The 21,570-nt window shown below is 41.6% G+C and overlaps 3 protein-coding genes across 3 annotated transcripts; all 3 read right to left on the reverse strand.

Moving 5' to 3' along the window:
• Positions 1-5,891: 5,891 nt before the first annotated feature.
• plk3 (polo-like kinase 3 (Drosophila)) lies at positions 5,892-15,351 on the reverse strand. The gene is made up of 15 exons (XM_054769073.1): positions 15,013-15,351; positions 14,368-14,475; positions 14,173-14,289; positions 13,963-14,092; positions 13,750-13,837; positions 12,523-12,618; positions 12,115-12,313; positions 11,913-12,036; positions 11,604-11,719; positions 9,735-9,855; positions 9,577-9,660; positions 9,114-9,276; positions 8,878-9,007; positions 8,680-8,790; positions 5,892-7,797 (listed from the first exon to the last, which is right to left on the reverse strand). The coding sequence occupies exons 1-15, from the start codon at positions 15,235-15,237 to the stop codon at positions 7,603-7,605; spliced, it is 2,007 nt and encodes a 668-aa protein (XP_054625048.1). The 5' UTR covers positions 15,238-15,351; the 3' UTR covers positions 5,892-7,602.
• Positions 15,352-15,728: 377 nt separating this feature from the next.
• cacybp (calcyclin binding protein) lies at positions 15,729-19,202 on the reverse strand. Its single transcript, XM_054767380.1, has 6 exons — positions 19,046-19,202; positions 17,492-17,702; positions 17,304-17,400; positions 17,125-17,224; positions 16,541-16,635; positions 15,729-16,452 (listed from the first exon to the last, which is right to left on the reverse strand). Exons 1-6 carry the CDS (start codon positions 19,061-19,063, stop codon positions 16,287-16,289), a joined length of 687 nt encoding a protein of 228 aa, XP_054623355.1. The 5' UTR covers positions 19,064-19,202; the 3' UTR covers positions 15,729-16,286.
• A 119-nt stretch (positions 19,203-19,321) lies between these two features.
• Positions 19,322-21,271, reverse strand: mrps14 (mitochondrial ribosomal protein S14). Its single transcript, XM_054767382.1, has 3 exons — positions 21,181-21,271; positions 20,427-20,591; positions 19,322-19,716 (listed from the first exon to the last, which is right to left on the reverse strand). Exons 1-3 carry the CDS (start codon positions 21,247-21,249, stop codon positions 19,534-19,536), a joined length of 417 nt encoding a protein of 138 aa, XP_054623357.1. The 5' UTR covers positions 21,250-21,271; the 3' UTR covers positions 19,322-19,533.
• Positions 21,272-21,570: the final 299 nt, after the last annotated feature.

Genomic DNA, 21,570 nt, shown 5'->3' on the forward strand with positions numbered 1-21,570 from the left:
ATAAATGACGAATGGATGGAACTTACTGTTGATGTAGACTAGTGATGAGTGAGTACACCACGATCTGTATCTGTATCGGTGTCTGTGTCTGTTCACCCATATAAATCATCTGTATCTGTATCTGTACTTGGAATGGGTGGAGCATAAACTGGAAGTGGCCGTGATTTAACTGGAAATAGGTGTGGCTTAAATCGGTACATTATTTTAAGTCTGAAATTGACATGGATTGATCGGAAGTTGCTATATTTATTTTTTATTTTTCAGCGATATGTGTACTGTGTACGTGTGTAAGTGATCTGTAAGACTTACTAGTTTTTAGTATCAACTCTTCTACAACTTAGATTTTTTTTTACTTACTTTATGCTTTTTTGTTTTATTTTTCTACAGTACAATGTGCCGTTCACAGGCCCATAAAAAACTGCGGTCCACAAATGGACATCACTTTAGACATCACTGGTTTACATATTTCACAGGAAGGAGGGAGTGTGTCCATGCTGTGTTTTCGTAGGACTATCACTAAATGACCCCCACTCGAGGCAAAGGCCGGATGCAGGCTTCCACAGCGGTGCACACTGAGGAGGTACGCTCTAGCGGCAAGCCTCTCGGGAGCGCCTGTTGATTGCACAGTAAATGCACGACGAAAGAAGCACTTCATCGCTTTCTCTTTTAACGCGTGTCGTGAAGCGGAGTTACAATGCATACGAACAAAAAAAAGTCTTTTTAGCGCATGAGTGGGACAGCACTTACGTCACAGAGAGCAGGCATCTTTCCTGCAACGCTCCAGCATCCATCTGATAACATAGCTAGTTGGCTACGTCAGTTAGCTACAAGTGCATCTTGTACGGCTGAGACGTCATTGCGCGTCAACGCTAGAGTTGCCGATGTGAACAAAGAAAAGTTGTAGGAGACTTGTAGATTTCTATACAGAAGCGCGAAAATTTTACTGTAGTTTGATTCAATTTGTATGGACTTATTTCATGAGCAAAATGCGAATGAAAGGGTTGAAAAACATGGTCGCACAAGTGTTCCCTTTGCAGCCCTGACGCACAGACACAATACAGACAGTGACAGTCTATCTCGGGAGGGGCGGTCGCTGTGTGTGACTGGCCAATCACAGTGGATTTTCTGTCATCACGATTACGGATAATGACGAGCTGTACACGTTTCACAATTGTGCTCGGCAAAAATGCATTATCCGTAACGGATGCTCGTCTACGAGTATCCGGCTCATCCCTAATGTAGACTTCCAGGATATCCAGGTGAGATCGAATTCAATAGTGTTTCTCACCGTCTTTATCAAAGTGCTGGCACTTGCAACTTTCTTTGGCCCCGTGGCGGGTTATTTAGCAGTTGCGCTCAATACAAAATGCACGGAGAGTGAGTCAGCAACGCGTAGGGTGGTTTGTTTGGTCACTCAATTTTGCGGAATGAATGTAGTTTGCAATGTGCAGTACTGTACAAAAACTGAGACAGTAGATGAAAACTGAGGCAAAATTTTGGCGGAAATTTTGGACAAAAAACAAATACAAAACAATACAACAACTGGGGAGTACGAAACTGTTCTGTGAAACAGGAAATCCAAAGTAAGCATGAAATGAATTGTGGACAAAACATGACAAAATGAGCAACTACTTCTACTGAAATCTTCACCACAAGTTGGAAGTTGTAGCAAAGAGCACATCTGAGTGTGAGTGAAATATTTCTTTGTCCTGCTAATGGAACACAGAAGGAGATTGGTAAAAGGAAAGACACATTTCCTGGAGGGCGGGGGTCTGACGTACGTAAGTGTTGTGTGATGCGCTCAGTGCAGCCGCAACAGTGTGACATCAGCACGGAGCTGCAGCCAACACAAACACACACTCAGACACACTGCAGCTGGACACAGAGCAGACTCAGGGACCACAGAAGGAAGGACGCCCCTTCCTCTGACTCAACCCCCCTTTCCTGATGAATTTGAAAGATTCCAGCAGGCTGCTTTTGAGTTGTTTCCCCTCTATTGTGAAGGAAAAACAGTGTCACAGCCCTTATTGACTTTAACTGACACAAGTTTTGTACCTTATTTCTGAAATAGCACAAGGCTTTTTGCACGATCATCTGAATGATATTATATTTATTTTCCGCCATTCTGTTTGCACAGCAAAAAGCATATTCATCCATCCATCCTTTTCTTATCGTCATTAGGCTCCGAGTCAAATGATCTTCTCTCACGGCTGGATAAATGTGTTTAATTCAATTTTAATCTAAAATTTTTGTATTTTGAAACCGTGTTTCACGTAACACAAAACAACAGAGCATATGAAAATAGATTTCACATTATGAAGTGTTGTCTTAAATTAAATAAATATACTTTCAAGTTTAAAGTTGAGTCTAAGAGGCTTCGGAAGCAAATTCTTATCTTTATACAGTACAGTCGTCCATCGTCACTTCGCGGTTCGAACTTCGCAGCTTCACTTTATCACGTTTTCTTTCAAATATATTATTTAATAAATCATGCTGTTTCGTAGAAATAATATAATAAATAATGCTGATCGGCATATGCCGATAAATGCCTTTCAACGGCGATCACAAAGGCCGATCACCTGCAGCTCGTACTTTTTCAGCCTGTAGCCATCCCCGTGTGCAGTGTAGTGTCTTGGGTGGCGTCCTCCTCCCACTTTCCTTCAAAACAAAAACAAACATGTCTGCCATGAGGAACTGCCATCTAGCAGGCGTAGCACGTTAAAAAGCTTTCATTTAATACGACATTTGAAGAACAAACACTTGACAGAGTATGGTGAGTTTTCCAGGCTCACGGTGTAAACGTCAATGGTATGTGCATGACAGTCTGAAGGCGAAGCAAATAACCCGAAAAACAATATGCGCTCTTCACTATGTGCTACCTGGAAGTCCTGCTAGGGCTCCACCAATGTATTCCATCTCACATCCAAAGTCTCCTTAAAGAAGGCGTCTCATCCTCTGTAAGAGTCACGAGTGATACACAGTATGTTCTCTTGATAATGTAAGTAAAATATGTTTTTGCCTTGGCGATTTTTTCATATCATATAGCCAATACCAGGGGTGCAGGCAGGAATTCTGGGCCCCATGAAAAAAAAATCATGTTGCCCCTCCATCCCCAACTTTATTAATTAATTAATTACCTATTTTTGGGGCCCCCTGGCAGTCAGAGGACCTTGGCACCCCATGCCAATAGCACTCATCTGAAATCAATTGAAAAATGTATAATGAATCCATGTGCTCGGTATTGGGCGATTTCACTCGTGGATGATCGGAATCAGCAGCATAAAACCCTGATCAGAGCATTCCTAAATTTTTTGCCTAAATTAAGCATTTTCAAGCATAGAAATTGGAGAAGTGAACTAAGATACAAATATAAGGCATTGAAAACACGCATTCAAATACGTTGCTGTAGTATTCCACACTAGTCACTAGGTGTCAGTAATATTACTATAATGTTCGGTGACACACACAATCACCGGACGTGATCACCGGAACATCTGCCGTTTATTGCACATTTGCGTTACCTCACAATAGGTGCAATAATTCCTAATAAAAATTTGTAATAAACAGTTATGGCCATAACCCACAGCAAGCTGAAAGTCAGCTCTGAACTGATGTCACTTGCTGTCCACCACTCACTCTGTTTCCCTAGGGAACACATTTATAGTAACACACACGAGCACAAGACTTATACTGTATGTCTTAAAAGTCTTATTTAGTCTTATGTCTACTATATTGGGTAATATGAGCGTGAAGGTGACGATGGGGTTTTAGCTGATGTGTAGGGGGCTCTAATAATGTTAAAAACTGTATTTAGAAGGTCCTTAATAGGTTTTCTATGCTCTAACTGTGAAAATATTTCATTTACAAATACGGAATCCTACTTATCACGGTCTGGTAGTAATTAATCGCAATAAACAATATATTGTATATTTGTCAGAAGCCCATCATAAATAAGTATTATCATATGATTCAAACTACCTTTGTGATATTTCATGTTGTTTACTTTGGATTTTTTTTTTTGCTTTGGTTAATTAAAATGTTACATAATACACTAAAAAGTAAAAAAAAACAAAAAAAACACATCTTCATAGGTTGTGATATCCTGTAATACATAGCAACCTTTTGTAACAAAGAGCTGCAAAGAGGTTATTATTATAACTCTTTGACTATTATGGGAGTTCGGGATTAACCCGCTTTATTAGCAAATGAAGGACAAACATGTCTGCAATGCAATGCCGCAAACTCAAGGTGCTTTTGTTTGACACTAGCTGTGACACCAAGACGTCAAATCAGCACATTTCCGCCTCATGCTCAAAGCACAGCAGCTTTGTGATCTCGCTGCCCCAGTTTCCATCATGACATAGCGAAGGAAGTTTGACAACATTTCTGTCACTGTGTGCTTGAGTACAAGTGACGAGTGAGTCCTCTTGTCTTCTGCAGTCCTCAAAGACAACATGAAACCAGAAACAAGATGGCTGCCTCTCATGTCCGGTTGAGTTCACAAAGTGCCATTTTTGCTCACATGCTTGACATGTTGCTGTCCAATAAAAAGCATGTACAGCAAAATATCAGAAGTGGAACGCTTTAAAGGCTGTATAATTTGGACTTCAACCAAAAACAACTCTCTCAAGACATAGTAGTTGTAGTATGCTATTGTTAGCTTACCCAGTTGCTGTGCTTTAGTCTTTAGTCTGTGCTGCAGCAGTCCGTTTTCTTACAGCCCTCATTCTCCTCTTAGCTAAAATGAATGCCCTCACTGTGGTCACTGCCGATTAGCACCTTTGTTCTCCTTCAACGCTAGCATGACTTCTTCCTACAGATGTATTCAATGATGCTTGGTTTTCTCAGTTTCACTTTTAAAATATCACACGTACAGGTAATACCTGTTTTATGATTATTTTCATCCCCATTGTTCATTTTGGATAAATGTTGTTTTGAAATTAGAATAACTTTGCAGTTGAGCAACATCACAGAATGGACTGTGTTGTCATTTTTTTTCTTTATCTAAAAACTACTGTTTTTTTCAATTTTGTAGTTCAAGTAATAGCGGTGGAAACTAGCCTGTGTCAGCACTTGAAGCATAAAATGATGCTGTTTAAATAATATTGAATATATATATATTGTATTATTTTATTTTTATGTTTAGTATTTATATATGTTATATTTTATTGCATTATTTGTATGTATATAATCTTAGAACACACAATTTATTTTCCATCCATTTTCTATACCGCTTCTCATTAGGGTCGCAGGGGTATGCTGGAGCCTATCTCAGCTGACTTCGGGCGAGAGGCGGGGTACACCCTGGACTGGTCGCCAGCCAATCGCAGGGCACATATAGACAAACAAAGATTCACACTCACATTCATACCTATGGACAATTTAGATTCACCGATTAACCTAACATGCATGTTTTTGGAATGTGGGAGTACCCGGAGAAAACCCACACACGCACAGGGAGAACATGCAAACTCCACACAGAAATACCCCAGGTCTTCCAGATCTCCAGACTGTGACTGTGTGGCCAACGTGCTAACCACTAGACCACCGTGAAGCCCATATTATTTTCAACCCTTAAAATCTAAGTACAAGGAAGCATATTGTTTGACTAAAAAATGTTAACAAAAGTGATCATTGCAATGAGTTTAAACCTTTTAAAACGCTGATAAATAATTTGAGTACCTTTTGAAATGAAGCGCATGTTGAACTATGTTGCACATTTCTACGGGGGAAGAGGTGGCGTGCATGTAATTATGACTGAGGCGCAAAGCAATTAACACCAAAGCAGAATGCGGTGTTTGGCATTTGTATGTGGCGTGCGATGACGAAGCAACACTTTCTCTATTGAATGTCTAATATTTTAAAAGCAGGATCAAACCAAGTTTCTTTTCAATAAACTTTATTTTTGTCCCATTTCCCCCCCCATACAATACATACAAAAAGTGTGAGCGGAATTGAACATTTCTTTGTGTCAAGACCAAACATTTACACAATAAATTAAAAAAAAACCCAAAACAAATCATGAATAAATAAAAAATAAATTAACAGGACATTATGTGCCAAGAAAATAAAGACTTTTTCCTAATTTGGCAGATGGCTTTCACAATGTTTTTGAAAACACGACACTTGCACACGACACTTGCATTCCAGGTCACAGTTTTGAGGATACAACTCTGGGTCGAGAAAAGCAATGTAAACCGCTAAAGGATTACAGTACATCGAGTACAATGTTTTCTTTTTCCACGGTAGATATTACTTCATTGATAGTTGATTTTAAAAGCTTATAGCAGGTAGTGACAGTGTAGTGCTGTTGGAAATGCTTTTGAACTTTGCGTCAAGTGCAAAAGTACATCCAACTGTTAAAAACCCATCATCAGCTGAACATTCACAAAAAAAAAAAAAAAAAGGGGTTGTTATTGCACTATACAGACATCCCTCCAAAAAGGCACTTTTCACCCTCTCCCTCCTCTTGTTTCCAGACCAACTGTATTGTTTCGTGGCACATGAGCACAAATTCACCTTACGTGTGATTTAAAAACTTTAAAAGCAGACAAGGGGGAAAAAAAATGCATTTGGTATTTTGTTAAAAACAAATAAAAAGGTGATGGTTAAAAAAAAAAAAAAAAATTAAGACTGGTTGCTTTCATTTACAAAACTAGAGGGGAAAAAAATAAAAAATAACGTGCATTATTGTGTCGCTCCCATAGGCCCTTAAGTACTCCGTGTACTAGTGAACGCACCAAACAAAAAAGGTGATAATGAGGCAGAAGAAGCAATTGCCATCACTGATCCTCAACATCAAAATATGGCCAGGAATGTCAACTGTGCATGTGAGGTAAAGATCATAGTGCGATCCTATTGCTGGCTCATATCTTTTGGTTAAAAAACCAAAACGGAAAACAATGAATGGGTGCACCTGTGTCCAGAGGTCAGGAGGGTCGAGGAGTCCATCTGTTCAGTCAAACCTTCCCAAAAGATTTGTGCTGTAAAGTCACCCAGCCTGTTCAACGGGACTGGTGACTTTGCAGCCACAACGGAAAGCTGCTAGATTAAATGTCAGTTGCAATTTAAAGTGTTGTTGTTACAATAGAGACACCACACCTGGCACTAATAGAATCTACGAGGAGAAGCTGAAAGCAGCAGGCTTGATTGGCACCATAAAACCAAGAAGCAGTGGTTGTGAGAAAGTGGGTGGTGGCATGTGGGGTGTCTTTTTTTTTAGGCATCTACATGTGAGGGGATCCATCATCACGTCCTTCAAGAGAACCTTTGAGGCAAACGCTGGACAGGCACAAAGCCTTGAGGCTAAATGCATCATCTGGCAACTTCCTGCCCGCTTGATCAAATCAACGGGATCATCAGCAGCCTCAGCACCAGTCCAGACGGGAATATTGCTCCGGAAAGTGAAACTGAAGAGGGCCCGTTTTGGCACTGCAAACAGTCAACCAATCAAACAAAAAAACGACGGTCAAGCCAGTCATTGAGCCTCTAGGACATCAGTTAACCATTCAATGAGCCTCTAAGGCGTGGGGGACACTCAGGCAGCTTGGAAGAAGGGGAGGAGTGTGGGGTGTAATGGGGGTGCACCTGGCGACATGACACTTAGGCATCAGCGTGGTGTTGCAAGAGATGGACCACGTATCTGAGGCGGTGTCGCAGCTCCGCCGTGCAGCCCGTCTCGCTCAGCATGCTGAGGAGGTACGTGTAGGAGACGCGCTCGCGGCTAATGTAGGTGAGCAGGTAGGAGTCCGAAGACTTGCACAGGATGATCTTTGTGTGGTCTGTGTAGAAGTTCACCTGGAAGGAAGAAGGCACAGGATTGAGGATAAGGAAGGTCATGATCCAAATCCAAATGGTGGATCAGCACTAAATGTGTGAAATTAATCCTGCAAACAGTACAGTTTGGAAAGCTCATTGTTAAATGCTACAAGACGGTAACAAAGTAGAAATGCATCCCACCAGGCATCCTCATATTGTTACATAATGTATATGTATTATAAAGTCAAATTAATTGACACAGACTATATGGCCCTTCAGTTTCTACCAGCCAATCCGTAAGTAAAAGCCAATGATGAAAAGGAAAAGCTGCTGTGATTATATGTACCATATATGCTCCAATTAACACCTCTATTCAATTAACCGCAGAGTCTCAGTCGCCGGGTGCATAGTCTACAAAAGCAAATAACTGCCCAGGTCTAATTAGCACCGGGTCAAAAAACTTTGGCATTAGCCATTACAGCACCTTAAGTATGATGAGTGGTCCACATTCAGCAGCTCCATCTACCCCTGCATGCATTAAAAATGTTGATTGCTCTACTCTGCTGTCGATGTGAAACGCATTTGAAGTCATGTTTACAATTAACTCACTGGTTTTAATGCTGACAAAGCAGATTGCTATTACAACATTGGTTCTGTTGCTGCTGTGTTTTGCATTATACTCCGTGACCATGTGGTCAAAACGGAGCTACGTTTTACTTTCCACTCTTCCATGCGCTCCAAATCAGTTAAAAAATGAAGTTCTATAATAAATTTCAATTTCATGCTCAATAAACGTCCGGGCTATAAACAGCATTTACAGTGTGTACAAATTATGTGCCGCAATTATTTTTCTGGGGTTAGAATGTTGAGCTTCCACGTATTTGAACGGTTAAGAGAAATAAGAACACATCTTGTTCTAACCTGCAGAGTGCCATTGTTGAAGAGCATGACAAGCGCGTGGTCAGTCTTCACCCATTGCAGCAGCAGAGGCGGAGGACCTGGAACTTCATCCCGACAGTGCAGATCTCCACCCTGCCAATGAACAAAAAAACAAGTCAGGACTTTCTTCTCACCAATAGTAAACAATCTAGACAGATAAATTGAAGGCATTTTTGGTACCTCCATGAGATTTTGTTCCATGTAGTTGGCCATGAGCTCTACTATTTGTTTCTGACTGCGAAGCTGCTCTGGTAGAGAGCTGGCAGGGAAACTAAAGTGCTTGTTGTTGGTCAAGCAGTAGTGGACAGTCCTATGTGAGCAAAAATACAAAAACATTACTATAAAAGATTCATGTTTGCTCGACTGTTGAGAAATAACACCTAAGAGAGTTTGTTTGCTCATCAACCATTACTTACTTGCGTTGGTCACAGAGGCTGAGGTGTGTTCCCTCGTTGAAGAGCACACCGATGCTTTGGTCTGACAGCTGGTAGCCAAAACCATATTTGTTGGAATAGTCCACCCATTTAGTCACCCACAGGAAGGACTGTGGCCTGGGCAGGCATGGTGGATTTTTGGCAGCTGCACAAATAACAGCAGTAAATTAAAAAAAAAAAAGCTAACTATGCAGGTGGACAACAGAAAATTAAGTGAAATGGAAGGGGAGGGAAGTTTTATATTCCCCAGCAGAATTTTACACAATAAGGCTACAAGGGCTTAAGGCGCTCTGAGCCACATGACTCAGCAGATATTCAAGGTTTTAGAAAGGGCTTAGACTAGCAAAGAATCTGGCCCAATAAACTGCTCCCATTGTGAGGCAACAGCAAGTAAAACAGCATTCATGTTCGATGTTGGTTCATGTGATTCAACACAAATGCATACCTGCAGGCATGGTAGCCAAGCAGCCATTAAGGACTTTCATGGCACATTCAGACACAGCAGCAGGAGTGAGGACATCTTCACACGCTGGAAAAGGGAGTGGGGAAATTAATTCTGAACAATTGATACAAAAAAAAAAAAAACTGAGCGTTAGCGCTTACGTTCAGAGCTGCTAGCCATTGTTCCCTTGAAGGAGCGTGAGATCGACTTCCTGGATTCCTCCTCAGCGGGGGTCTGCTCCAGAGGCACTGAGCTGACCAGCTGACCGGTGGGTGAGGGTACCTGTAGATGAGCGAGGGAAAGGTGATTAAAAAAAAAAAAAAAAATTTACGACCAAACATTCAGCATACAATTTGGACCTCGCTGTCAAGTCTTGTACAGCATATTTTGAAAGCCTTTTATGCACCATGGAGAACACAAAAGCACAGTTCCAGTCGAAACTCAAAACTTACATTTTTAAACTTATGCCAGTATTCACAAAGGATCCTAAGGCTAAAAATAACTCTTAGTGACATCACTCTTACTCGGATTTGAATATTTTTAGAATTTTTACTTACTAAAAGATAAAAGTTATTCAAAGCGTCTAAGGCCTTAAAAGGAGCTCTCCAAAGGCAGCAAAATGTTCGGAGTGGTGAAGAGGACTTTTAAGAAGCCTAAGAGTGGCGTAAACAGGCAAGATGGTGGAAAGACAGACAGGCGAGATATTCTCCGTATGCTAAATGACAGATTTAATAACACTACCAGCTCGATCGTGCAGCGGTAAGGTTTGTGGTGGACGTCATCAGGGATCACCTTACTAGTCCCAGCGTAGTAACGCGAGAACGCCTGAGATTAAAACCATCAAAACATTGCGATACCTGGCCACAGGTAAAATGCTACAATGCAGGATCGATGATTTGGGTCTGTCACAAGCCTCTGTCAACAGAATGCTCAGGCAGACCATTAAGGCGCTTTCACAGCCTCATATCGTTAGCAATCACAGGAATGGCTGACAGTTGAGTCTGCATCCACCATTTAATACCACATTTAGTAGTAACATTACCAGCATGGACAGTAAACATAATAAGCATATCAACATAGTGGGCATGTGAATGAGATACTTTCAAACATTTTGAAGCTCAGTCAATTGAATTTTGCTGCGTTTCATCATCATGACAAAATTAATGTCACGATTATACATTTAATACACCAAGTTAAGTGATTGGTTGATTTTACTGTTCATTCATTACGAGGAGCGCAGAGCGCAATTTTTCCCTCTTTTTGGTTTTTACCCCTTTTTGTAACAACCAATCACAGCTCTTAGAAGACTGCGTCCTACCTAGCAATGGGGTCAACCACACCTCACTAAGGTAAACGTTTCTGTCCCCTCCTTGCTCAAAGTTGGTCTCAGTTACTTCCTTAAATCACTCTTATGAGAATCCTTGCTAGGAATTTTTAGGCTAAGTTAGGAGCTTTCTGAGAGGACTGAGAAGCTTTGTGAATACGGGCCCAGGCTTCTATCACCATTGATGCGATGACACATCAGTGCAACCATTGAGACAAGCTCTGCATCGACATGTCACGTCTTAAGGATAATGCCCAGATATTAGGGGTATATTAATTTATATGGAATTCTGAAATTGTGGAGTAACTGAGGCAAAATGGAGTGTACTACTTGGCTACAACCAGCAGAGGCGCTGTTGATATCAGCCGTAGGAAGATGAGCTCAATCCACAGTATGGCGATACAACACAGGCATGGAAAGATGAGTTCAGAACATTCCGACAGACCTTTTAAATGCTTGTCTTTTTAGCTGATCAAATGAATGTAGTCAAATGCCCGTAACATCTTGTTTACAACTAGCAGTGCTCTTTGGTTTTGGAAAATGGCCAAAATAACAATGTGTTCCAACAGCAATGTTGCAATAAATGATTGAACTCGACAGGCTGCGGTGTTGATTGGTCGATAGAGAATCATGTATTAACAGGATAGAATTAGATGCAAAAAAAAGCCAGCTCAGATTTTATAAAACGATGAATAATCTTATGTACCTCATTGGGTCCCACTGTTTTGTAGCTGATCTGCCGGCTGATAGAGCACTTAACGATGCCAGAAACCAGCTTGGAAATGTCCTTGTCCTCTTTCTCCTCACACAGAGTCTTCTCCACTGCAACAGCAAAAACAATGAGTCACACCTTACTACAAAAAAGGCCTGCACTTGAGCGCCATCACCTTCCACGAGACAGAAGCAAACTTTCAAGTTGACAAGTGCTGTACAATCACGGTACTTTGTGAGCAGATTTATAAAAAAAAAAAAATGTTTTTAAAAGTACACTTTTGTTGTGTCCATGAGTGGTTACCTTTTGCCTTCTTCTTGCCGAAGAGGCTCTTAGCCATTTTGAAGAATTTCTTGGCAGGGCTGGGAGGATGGAGCTCGGGGACAGTCACACAGCTGCTGGGGGGAAGTTTATCTGGAGTGAAACCCTGCAAGGACAAGGGACGACATGGTAAGAATGAGACAAGGACAACTTGGCGGTGAAAGACCTTGTAGGTTCTGCTCACTTTGGTGAAGAATTCGTGGTTGAGTATTTGATCCAAGGTGAGTCTGTCACTTGGGGTTTTCTGCAGGATACTCGAGATGAGTTTCTGAGCGGTGGGCGAGAGTGCAGAGGGCAGATTGTACCGAACTTCCTTTATACACTTGTAAGTCTCTTTGAGGTCAAGAGTCTCAAAAGGGGGGTTGCCGCACATCAGCGTGTACCTTAATGGAGAAACGGAGGCAACAGCGTCATGACTCAGAATAAGACACAATGTTCTCATTTCGCAATTGGCTGATGACGTTGGCCATTCATGTTGGAGCTTGCTAAAGACGACAGCAACAGAAGTCCTGAGACTCTGACTCAAAAGCAAACAAAGCCTCAAAGGCCAACATAGACTTGCTATTTTACACATGACTGATAAATCACTTACATAACACAACCAAGGGACCAAACGTCTGACTCCGTGCCATGGCCCTGCCTGTTGAGCACCTCAGGGGCCAAGTAGTTGGGCGTCCCGCAGATGGTTCTACAATGGACCAACAGGAGAGTTCTTTTTAACAAACACACATTCAAAGCATTTGATTTTAATACGGACCAGTGTAAAACCTTTACATACATACTGTGCTAACTGCTTTGATATTCCGCAGGAACGTGTCAAACAGATACAGAAACTGGGCTCTAAGCGCTACATTCAACTGCCACTTGGAAACCGGTTTAGTTGGCTGCTTGTTGGAGGACATCCAGTGTGAAGGTTGTGCACATTACACAAGCCAAGAAAAATGCCAAGTGCGCAATAGTTGGGCTTTTGTAAACTAAATACATCTTTGAACTACAGAAACAGACCGCTCATTGTATCCCAGTCAACTTTTTGTCATCAATCCACATGAGTATAAAAGCTCTGCATCATCCTGGCTGCAGCCCATTTATGATTGCCATCACTACATAATACAACACAACACTGTACTGCAAGTACACCCATCATTAAACACGTATGCATTTCTGTTTGATATAAATAAGTATTGGCTTTGTGGATTGTTTCAAGTCTTTATAGTTATTTTGGTTATGCCCAAAGTGGAATTTTTCACAAACACTTGTGTGCATGGCATAGCCTCATCCAGAATAACTGGATTGTACTGGGATTCCTCCTCCTCGTATATGACAACCACCACCTTTTAAAAAATAAATAAGACCCCAAAATAATCCACGATGCCAAAACCCATGGCAGGCTTGCTCAAATAAAGACGCTTCATATGCGCGATACAGAGGGCAGAGAATTGCAAACTTGCAAAGTGATGTAATAATTCAGGACAATCTCGGCATTCAACAACACTGCAGCTTTGCTTAGCTTTTGGCTTTGATATGATTGTGGTTCAATGTACTTGCAAGAAAGGAAAAAAAAAAAAGGGCAAAAAGGCTTTCCGCTGCGGGTAGCCACCATGTCATGAATGGAGAAACTCAATTTGAGAGCAGTCTTATTGTGATGTAAGATAATTCACATAAGGCCAACATTAGAACAGCTTGTTCAAAAATGCACTAGTTTCCCCACTTGATGGCTGGGCGGGTACACCACAGACCCAAATGTGTGTTCACGGGCAATTCAAAAGTCAGTTTTCCACAACATGTCCCCTTTAAAGTATAACAGTAATCCCCAACATACTTTTTCCTCTGCTCAACTGTCTCCAGTTTGGCAGCGAGGCCGAAGTCCCCCAGTCGCAGCTCCATGTTTTCATTCACAAAGAAGTTGCCTGAAGAGACAAAAGCATCCCCCCGCCCCACCTCAGTCAGCATTCCATGGCCAAAGTCACAGCAGATACTTTGGATGCTTTCATGCACATTCACAGCCTTCTCATCATACCCTCTCTCCACCTACCTAGTTTGAGATCTCTGTGCAGGATGCCTCTGCTGTGGAGGTACTTGAGGCCTGATATGATCTGTCGGAGGTAATAGCGCACTTCGGGCTCTGTTAGCGTGTGTCTCGCCTTCCAAATGTGTGCGAGGGACTGGAGAAAGAAACGAGTCAACTTTTACACAATCAGACTCGATATACAACACTGATTTCTGCCGCTAGGTCGTCACTCACCTTGCGACTACACAGCTCAAGGAATATATAGATGTTGTCCTGGTCTTCAAAATGATGGGAGAACTTGACCACATGCTTGTGCGACAGAGTTTTGTGCAGCTCAATCTCATTGGTGATCTGCAATGAAAGAAAATGAGTAAACCTGTGCTGTGGACATACCTGTATACGACACGACTGGGCGGCCACGGCCTATACCTTTTCCCTCTGGTGCGGCTTGGACACCCTGCTCTGTGGAATCACCTTCACCGCGTACATTTTGTTTGTCGACAGGTCCGTCATCTCGTAGCATCGAGCAAAGCCACCCTTCAGGGGGAAAAAGATCAGATTAATTCAATTCATTTAATAAAATTATTGGGTTAAGATAGAGGGGGAAATGGAGAAATAAATGTATGGTCCTCCTTAAATCATCACTCATATCATGCAAATGCTCATTTCTAAGCAGTATGGCGTCTGATGCACCAAATGACGCTTTGAGGGATGATGCAGGCCGAGCTGCTGCATTCATTAACCATGAAATAGACGGAGACGTTGTTGGGGGGCTGCTCTGCGGCATCCAGCACAGACATGACTTGGCCCCTCGCCCGACGCCGCAACATGTTGATGCAGTCGCTTTCTCTAGTTTTTCCCCTTTTTCGTGCCATTTGATAACCTTTATGGGTGCGCCTTTGCATGCTTTATAAAAAAAAAATGTACAAACACAAGCAGGGCACACCTTGCGCGTGATTCATAGCGTGTGATAGCACATTAGTGCAAGCGAGAAGACACACCTGGAACACAGGCACAGTGTGATTTTTTGCGCGCGCACACACACACGCGCGCACACACAATATTGTACACTACCTTTCCCAAAAGCTTCCCTTTACTGTAGGACCGTCCCGTCCTGGAGTCAGTCACCACCTGCGCCAGCTCCGGTTTGCCTTGTTCCGATTTATTCCTGCCGGATTTCGACGCCGGACCTGAAGCTTGCTGCTGCGGGGCTCCACGGTCGGAAGCGGGCTTAAACAAATCCGCATTCATGGTGTGGCACGAAAGACGCTGCGCCGTTGTGAAACAACCCAGATCCATTCAAACGCTCGTTATATTCCTTTTGGGGTATTTGGGTTCTGAAGTTGCTGCGTCAGGTGAGGATACGTCCTCCTCGGTCTACTAAATCCATTTGGCTTGTCCGGGCAGAGCCACTCCACGCCTATATGTACACTGTCGGTGACGTCACGCAGAATGGGCGGGGCGCAGTGAGGAGGAAGTCCAGACGATTTGCACATAGCACAGCCATGCCAATAATAGTGGCTCTGCGACGAAGCAAAATTGTGAATGAACGGACTGTATTTGTTTCTATGCTGCGGTAGACACATACAGTTCATAATTAACACTATATACTGCCATATTATTAGTAGCAGCGCTGTTGTATATATGTTAATCTAAATAAATTATTCCGTTTGTGCCTTTTGTTGGAACATTGCTGCTATCTGGCGGACAAAAGGAGCAGTGACTCAACAGCCTGTAGCAGTTGAGCCTCTCTGAACCACCATATCCAAAGGCATTAGAGTACAATGCAATGAATGGCATATACTGTATTTGTTTGCTTCATTAAAATGTAGACCAAACACCATAAAGGAAAGTGTCACATAACTGCATTTATGAGAGCTGCATACGTGGGCAACCTGAAAGGTGGTTTAACAATAATTTGATTCACTTAAAAAAAAAAAAAAAAAAAATGAAGCCAACAAAGGAATTTTAACAGAAAATCGCGAATTACAGTATGTTGCTTGAAAACATGTTATTTTAACTACCCAAGATGAATCACAAGTCACATTGTCCGATTTATGGAATAACATATTTGGGAAAGAAACACGTTAATGAATTTTAAATACCACAACTCCTAAAAGACAACAATCAGTTTTGAACATGTTTAATAGGATAATTACGTCTCCTTGGCTATTTCATAATGTGAAAGGACGCCCTCTACTGGTTGTTAATATAGCATTCTTGGATGGAAAGCATAATGTATTGGTAGGAATGCATTGCATGTATGAACGCATGTAATGGAAAAATGAAACAAAACATGACATTTAAAATCTGATGTAGTGTTCCTGTGGAAGAGCGGCGATTGTAGCTCAAAAATCCATCATGCCTTCTTCGCCTCTTATTTTCTTCTCCTGAGATTCTGACCAGGCTTTGTTGATGGTTCTCTTCATCTCGTCATCCCCATCGGAGTAGATCTTCTTCAGCATGTTCATTAGGCCCTCGCTGGGGTCTGCGTTCTCATCCATACTGGGTTTACTGTTGAGGGGCAAAACGTGAAGGATTGATGCGAATTGTGTCAAAAAAATCATCACCACTGGTCATATGGAGGCAGATATTTACTTACTCTTTCTCCTTAGACTGTTTTTCCACCTTTGTGAGGCACTCCCACTTTGTTGCTGTCTGCTTCTTACACATGATCAGAACCATGTCGGTTTTGATCTGTGGGAACACAATGTTCTTCGTGTAAAACATGCAAACACATTTAAAACTCTTCTATTTAACATAAATATCCAATTAATGCCTCTATTCAATTAACCGCCAGGGTCTCCACTTAAATAAAGTATCATGAGTGGTCAGCATCCAGCAGCTTTAGCTACCTCTGCACACACATTTATTTGTGGTGGTACGCCATGGATACATTTGGACCGCCACAAACAGTTTTGGTGCTACCTGTTCACCCTAAATCATACCCACATTATAATAGAACTCCATACGGTGGATGGCATCGAAACGTTGCTTCTGAACATACCTCATACGCACCTGGTCTGCCGATAAATAAGAAGATATAGCAGGAGGGATCTCTAGATTGCCTTTTTTAAAGCAGCTTTTTCTTTTGGAGATGAAAGCACATTTTGCTCTTCTCAACGAGCAAAACTGCATTCCTATGGCCTAAGCTGTATTTCATGTCATATTATAAGCTCTTCTCACCTTGGTGCAGCTGTTCTTTTCATCAATGGGACACAGCAGATTGAGAACAGTCATCTGGTGATTTTTCCCGTCGAGATCCTTCACAAGCACAGAAAACGACCTGCAGCAGAGCAAGCACACTCATTGTTTTTGTTCAAGCGTTATATTTTTGTTGTGACTGTCAGATGCTGCATACGTACCTCTCTGTAAAATTAACCTCTACGTTCTCTGATGGAATCGTATGCACATTTTTTAATGTGAGGTAAATTTTCACAAACTTCTCAGACTGGTCCCATGCTGCATTGGAGGCAAAGAGGTGTCACACATGTGTAGATTATAGAGGAGGAGACCAGTAATGCATTTATAATACACAGAAGGCGTCGCCTACCGTAGTTGGTGATCTTGACTGTATAGGTCGCTTTCGAGGGCGCAGCTGGGTCAGCCTCTCTCCGGGCTCGTTGCTCTTTCTGTTGACGCTTGACGGCGATCTCCTTCTCAAGCTTCTTCTGCTCTTGCTTGAGGAACTCCCGCACCCTTGTCCTCTCAGCCTTCTCCAGGAGAGACTCCAGCTCCTGCAAGTCTGTCTCCAACTGGTTGATCTGTTTTGAGGGAAAGGATGCGGTATATATATTTTCATTGTTTACTAACTCACCAGTCTAAGATGATGATGATAAATACATCACTGCCACATAAATCCCCAAATGCAAAGTGTCTCCACATTGCACACATTTGGAATGCATGAGCCTAACTTTAGAAGAAACCTAAAATACAAAATGATTGTATTGTTGTCAAACTTGAAATGGGATAAGGTAAGAACTCAAAGCTATGGTCTCATAGTGTTTTCCAGTTCATACCACCAAAGCAGTTATTTTGAAGGCACATTTTTCAAAATAAGCGAACCTAAAAAAAAACATTTTTTCAGTGTATTCAAACTAATCTTTCTCAATGTCAGCAGCACTTAGTCTCTGTCGTTGGCTGACAAAATTCAGCTTGTTAGCGTTCAAAAGAGCCTAAAACCATAGCTCAACTCCAAATAGTTCACAGAAAGCTCTATATTTACTTTGGGTAGGACCTTTTTAGGCGATTTGACCAAAAAAAAAATCCTAGAATACTACGGGGTTAAATGTCATGGACACATTGCTGCATTTGTCTCAAACTCTTTTCAGTCCACTGATGTTGTAGGGTTTGGGTTTAGTTTATTTGGTTTGGGTTGGTGTTTGGTGAGGCTACCATTGTTGGCAGTATGGTGCATGCTGTATGTAAGTGCCTAATTGACTAGGACGTCACACGGTTTTTACCGCGCGCTCACACTCACACACCTGCTGGCTAGCTTCCACTGTGCAGCCACACGACACTATGTGCAGTAACTGTGAGTAAACATGTTCATGAGCTTCTCTATTAATGCGTACGCCACTGCCTAAATAAAAGGCATCGAGTTGTAAAGAATTTAGTTTTCCGTTGCAATGCGCCAATGGGTAGATCTTGCTTTGATTTATGGCCGAGACCAGGGATCTTGGGCGCAAAAAGGTTGGTGACCACTGGTCTAAATAAAGACTTAATTAGTAAAGTTAGTCACCTCCAAGTGGATGCACATACAAATAATGATAGGGTCCTTTTAAACGTCGGCATGCTAAATCACTGATACGCTTTCACTTCACATGCTAGACCGTCAGCTAACTGTGCTAGCAAACTCCGACCACGCTACTTACCAACTACAAGAAAGGGAGTCACCAGCACATGTAAATGGACATTGGCATAAACGTATGTCGTACTAAATGTACTAAAACAGCGATAAAATTACGCGGATTCAAGATGAACCCATAACACCAGCTAGCGGAAGTCATTGTACTTTATTGTAGGAAACTAGTGTCATTCATAGCTACATCAGAAGGAATGGTTCTCTTGCACAAACAACGTCATCTAGATAGATCGTGTTACGTACCTGCTCGGTCACATCCATTTAGAATTTGTACTTTGTCTTATTTTCCCAACAACGATACGTCTGCTAATCTGCTCTATCAAGTACATGTAGCGCCGCTTTCTCCTTCGTGACAGTTCGCGGCGTGTCATCAAGCATGTGGGTGCTCTACCGCCACCTGTCGGATATTAGAAGTATTGCACACAACATGGACCGTTAATTGTATGTGGCTAAAAATAAACAAAAGCTATTCTCTTGAGGAAAAAAAACAGACACAATTTATAATGGAAATGTGTATAGTATTTATTAAACCATCTTTGCGACTGTTAGATGAAGATCATATCGAGACAGATTTTGTTGGATGGGCTGAAGGGCTCTCCTGCACAAAATTCAGATAAAATGTTAAAACGTTTCTTGAAGGCCTTCAAAAAATGAAATATCCACAAAAAAAAAAGTCTGTGGGTCATTGCCATCTACAACATTTGCAGTGGCGGACCCACTGTCCTTCTAAGTCACCACCTCGCTCTCTGAATACCAGACAGCTGGCTGTAGTCGGCCAGGTGACGAAATACGATCCGGCTGAGTCGCCACCTGCGCTTCACTGCTCTAGGTCGGGATGTCATCACACACCTGTTGCGGATTCTCACAGGACATGAGTCTCGGGGTAATGCTGCAATTTCTTTATCCGCCAACTCCTGGAAGAATTACAGAGAAAAAACATTACCTTTTTTGTTTGGATGATGTACTCTTGTAAAATGCTACTGTCACCTGACTGTGTAATATTTTTGGCATACTTAGAGTAATCTATTTCACTTAAGCGCAATCAGGGCTGTACGTGAACATCTTTACCACATAGCATTGGTGCTACAGAAGTTAAAAGTTGTAGCACAAGTATAACTGTCCATGATGTCCACTGTCATCTCTCAAAACACTAAGTAGTACAGTGAATCTCCAAACACACTGAACAAAGAAACAGTATTCATGCATAAAATGCACTCAAAATCCAAAACGAGCAAGGACGAGTTCAGACATGTTTTTTGGGTCATAATGTAAACTGCAGGAACTGGTGTGAACAGTACAAAATAGAACCAGATATGTGTATCTGAGGAATTATTTTGAAGGCAAAAGTGTTAACCGATCCCAGATTTTCCATACAAATTTGGCAACAGTGGTCTGTTTCTTATCAGCTACCCACTGCTATTATTGTGTGTACTATTTAAGTAAATACTAAATGTTAAGACTAAAGTACAGAGGAAAAACTTCCTGCTCTCCAAAATAAAACACATCATATACTTTATCTATGTTACACTGTACAGCCCCGGTAGTCTACATGAGTGTATATGCATACAGCAATCGTGTATTTAAGAGACAGCCCTTCGCCCTTGTTGAAAATGTTGCATTGTACCTGAAGTTCCTTTGGTAAGATGGTGTTCTTCCTCAGTGAATTGATGCGTAGCCTCTCATCAGCATAATCAAAGGCCATCTGTCTTCTCTTGACATCTCTCAGCATCTTCCAGTCGACGTAGTAACCCCTTACTTGCTCCACGGCACCCCAACAGATCCTCAGTGCCTGCATGAAGTGTCCAAGCAGTTATTATGATGAATAATGATATATCCTTTATTTAAGCAGGTATACCATACTGAAAACACTTAACTTATTGAGAATGAGTAGTCTAGTGGTGGTAGTAGTAGTAGTACAGACTACAAATGTATGTTGTAGCTGACAACTATTTATATTGCCTAATAATCTGTTTTATGTTTATTTATGAAATTTAGCTATTGCAGCTAATTCTGGCATATTTACTTTTGCGCATATGTTGATTAATATGTACTGTCCTAATAAAAAAAAAAACACGACTAGAATATAGTTTTCAGGGTGTTACTACTCCTGGAACGCATACACAAAGTACACTACAGACAGAATTGTTGAGACACATTTAAAATTTGTCGAAACCAACAGTTGATCAACTGTTTACAACAAGCACTCTCAGATAGTTCGATTGAAATGAGAAGACCACTGTCAACAGCTAACTAGCATAGCACGCTAATAGCGTCCTCAAATAATTGTTTTTCGGCTCCGTCATATCAACTCTCTACAAAAACCGAGTAAAACAGTCATAGGACGAACGCAGTACGTTACTGTAAATACTATACAATACCTGCTTCGGAGCACAGACACTAGAATAAAGGGCATTGAAGCCCATTCGGTGTATAAGGTGAGCTGCCATGTTGAATTGATTTGCAGCACTCTTCGTTGAAACTGAGTTTCAGTGGTTAAAAACAATGCCGCCTCCTATCGACCGGGAGGGTGAATAGAGAGCTTTATTTCTGACAGTCGGAACAATTTTCTTATTTGAAATTTCGTAATATTTGTATAATATTTGTATATTTTAAGATGAACACGGAGCATATACATTAACATTAATAGGCTGCTATAATGTTGTACTGCCATAAAGGGATATCAGAATCAGAATATCATTGAAAAGTCAATAACAGACGTTGATTATCAGATTACTGCTGAAAGATTTGAATTTGCACTGCAATTAGGT

This window comes from Dunckerocampus dactyliophorus, chromosome 2, assembly GCF_027744805.1.
Source record: "Dunckerocampus dactyliophorus isolate RoL2022-P2 chromosome 2, RoL_Ddac_1.1, whole genome shotgun sequence".
Classification (NCBI taxonomy): Eukaryota; Metazoa; Chordata; class Actinopteri; order Syngnathiformes; family Syngnathidae; genus Dunckerocampus; species Dunckerocampus dactyliophorus.

Bases quoted from the DNA above. Each gene is read 5' to 3' on its own strand.
- mrps14 (XM_054767382.1), bottom strand. From the start codon at position 21,249: ATGGCAGCTCACCTTATACACCGAATGGGCTTCAATGCCCTTTATTCT. The intron at 20,592-21,180 runs GTATTGTATAGT...CACTTCATGCAG, and splicing joins GTGTCTGTGCTCCGAAGCAG to GCACTGAGGATCTGTTGGGG. The intron at 19,717-20,426 runs GTACAATGCAAC...TAATTCTTCCAG, and splicing joins TCTTACCAAAGGAACTTCAG to GAGTTGGCGGATAAAGAAAT.
- cacybp (XM_054767380.1), bottom strand. The intron at 16,636-17,124 runs GTGAGAAGAGCT...GTGTTCCCACAG, and splicing joins AAAAGAACAGCTGCACCAAG to ATCAAAACCGACATGGTTCT. The intron at 16,453-16,540 runs GTAAGTAAATAT...GCCCCTCAACAG, and splicing joins AAACAGTCTAAGGAGAAAGA to TAAACCCAGTATGGATGAGA.
- plk3 (XM_054769073.1), bottom strand. From the start codon at position 15,237: ATGGATCTGGGTTGTTTCACAACGGCGCAGCGTCTTTCGTGCCACACC. The intron at 9,661-9,734 runs GTAAGCGCTAAC...TCCCTTTTCCAG, and splicing joins AATGGCTAGCAGCTCTGAAC to CGTGTGAAGATGTCCTCACT. The intron at 7,798-8,679 runs GTTAGAACAAGA...TCTTCCTTCCAG, and splicing joins TCAACAATGGCACTCTGCAG to GTGAACTTCTACACAGACCA.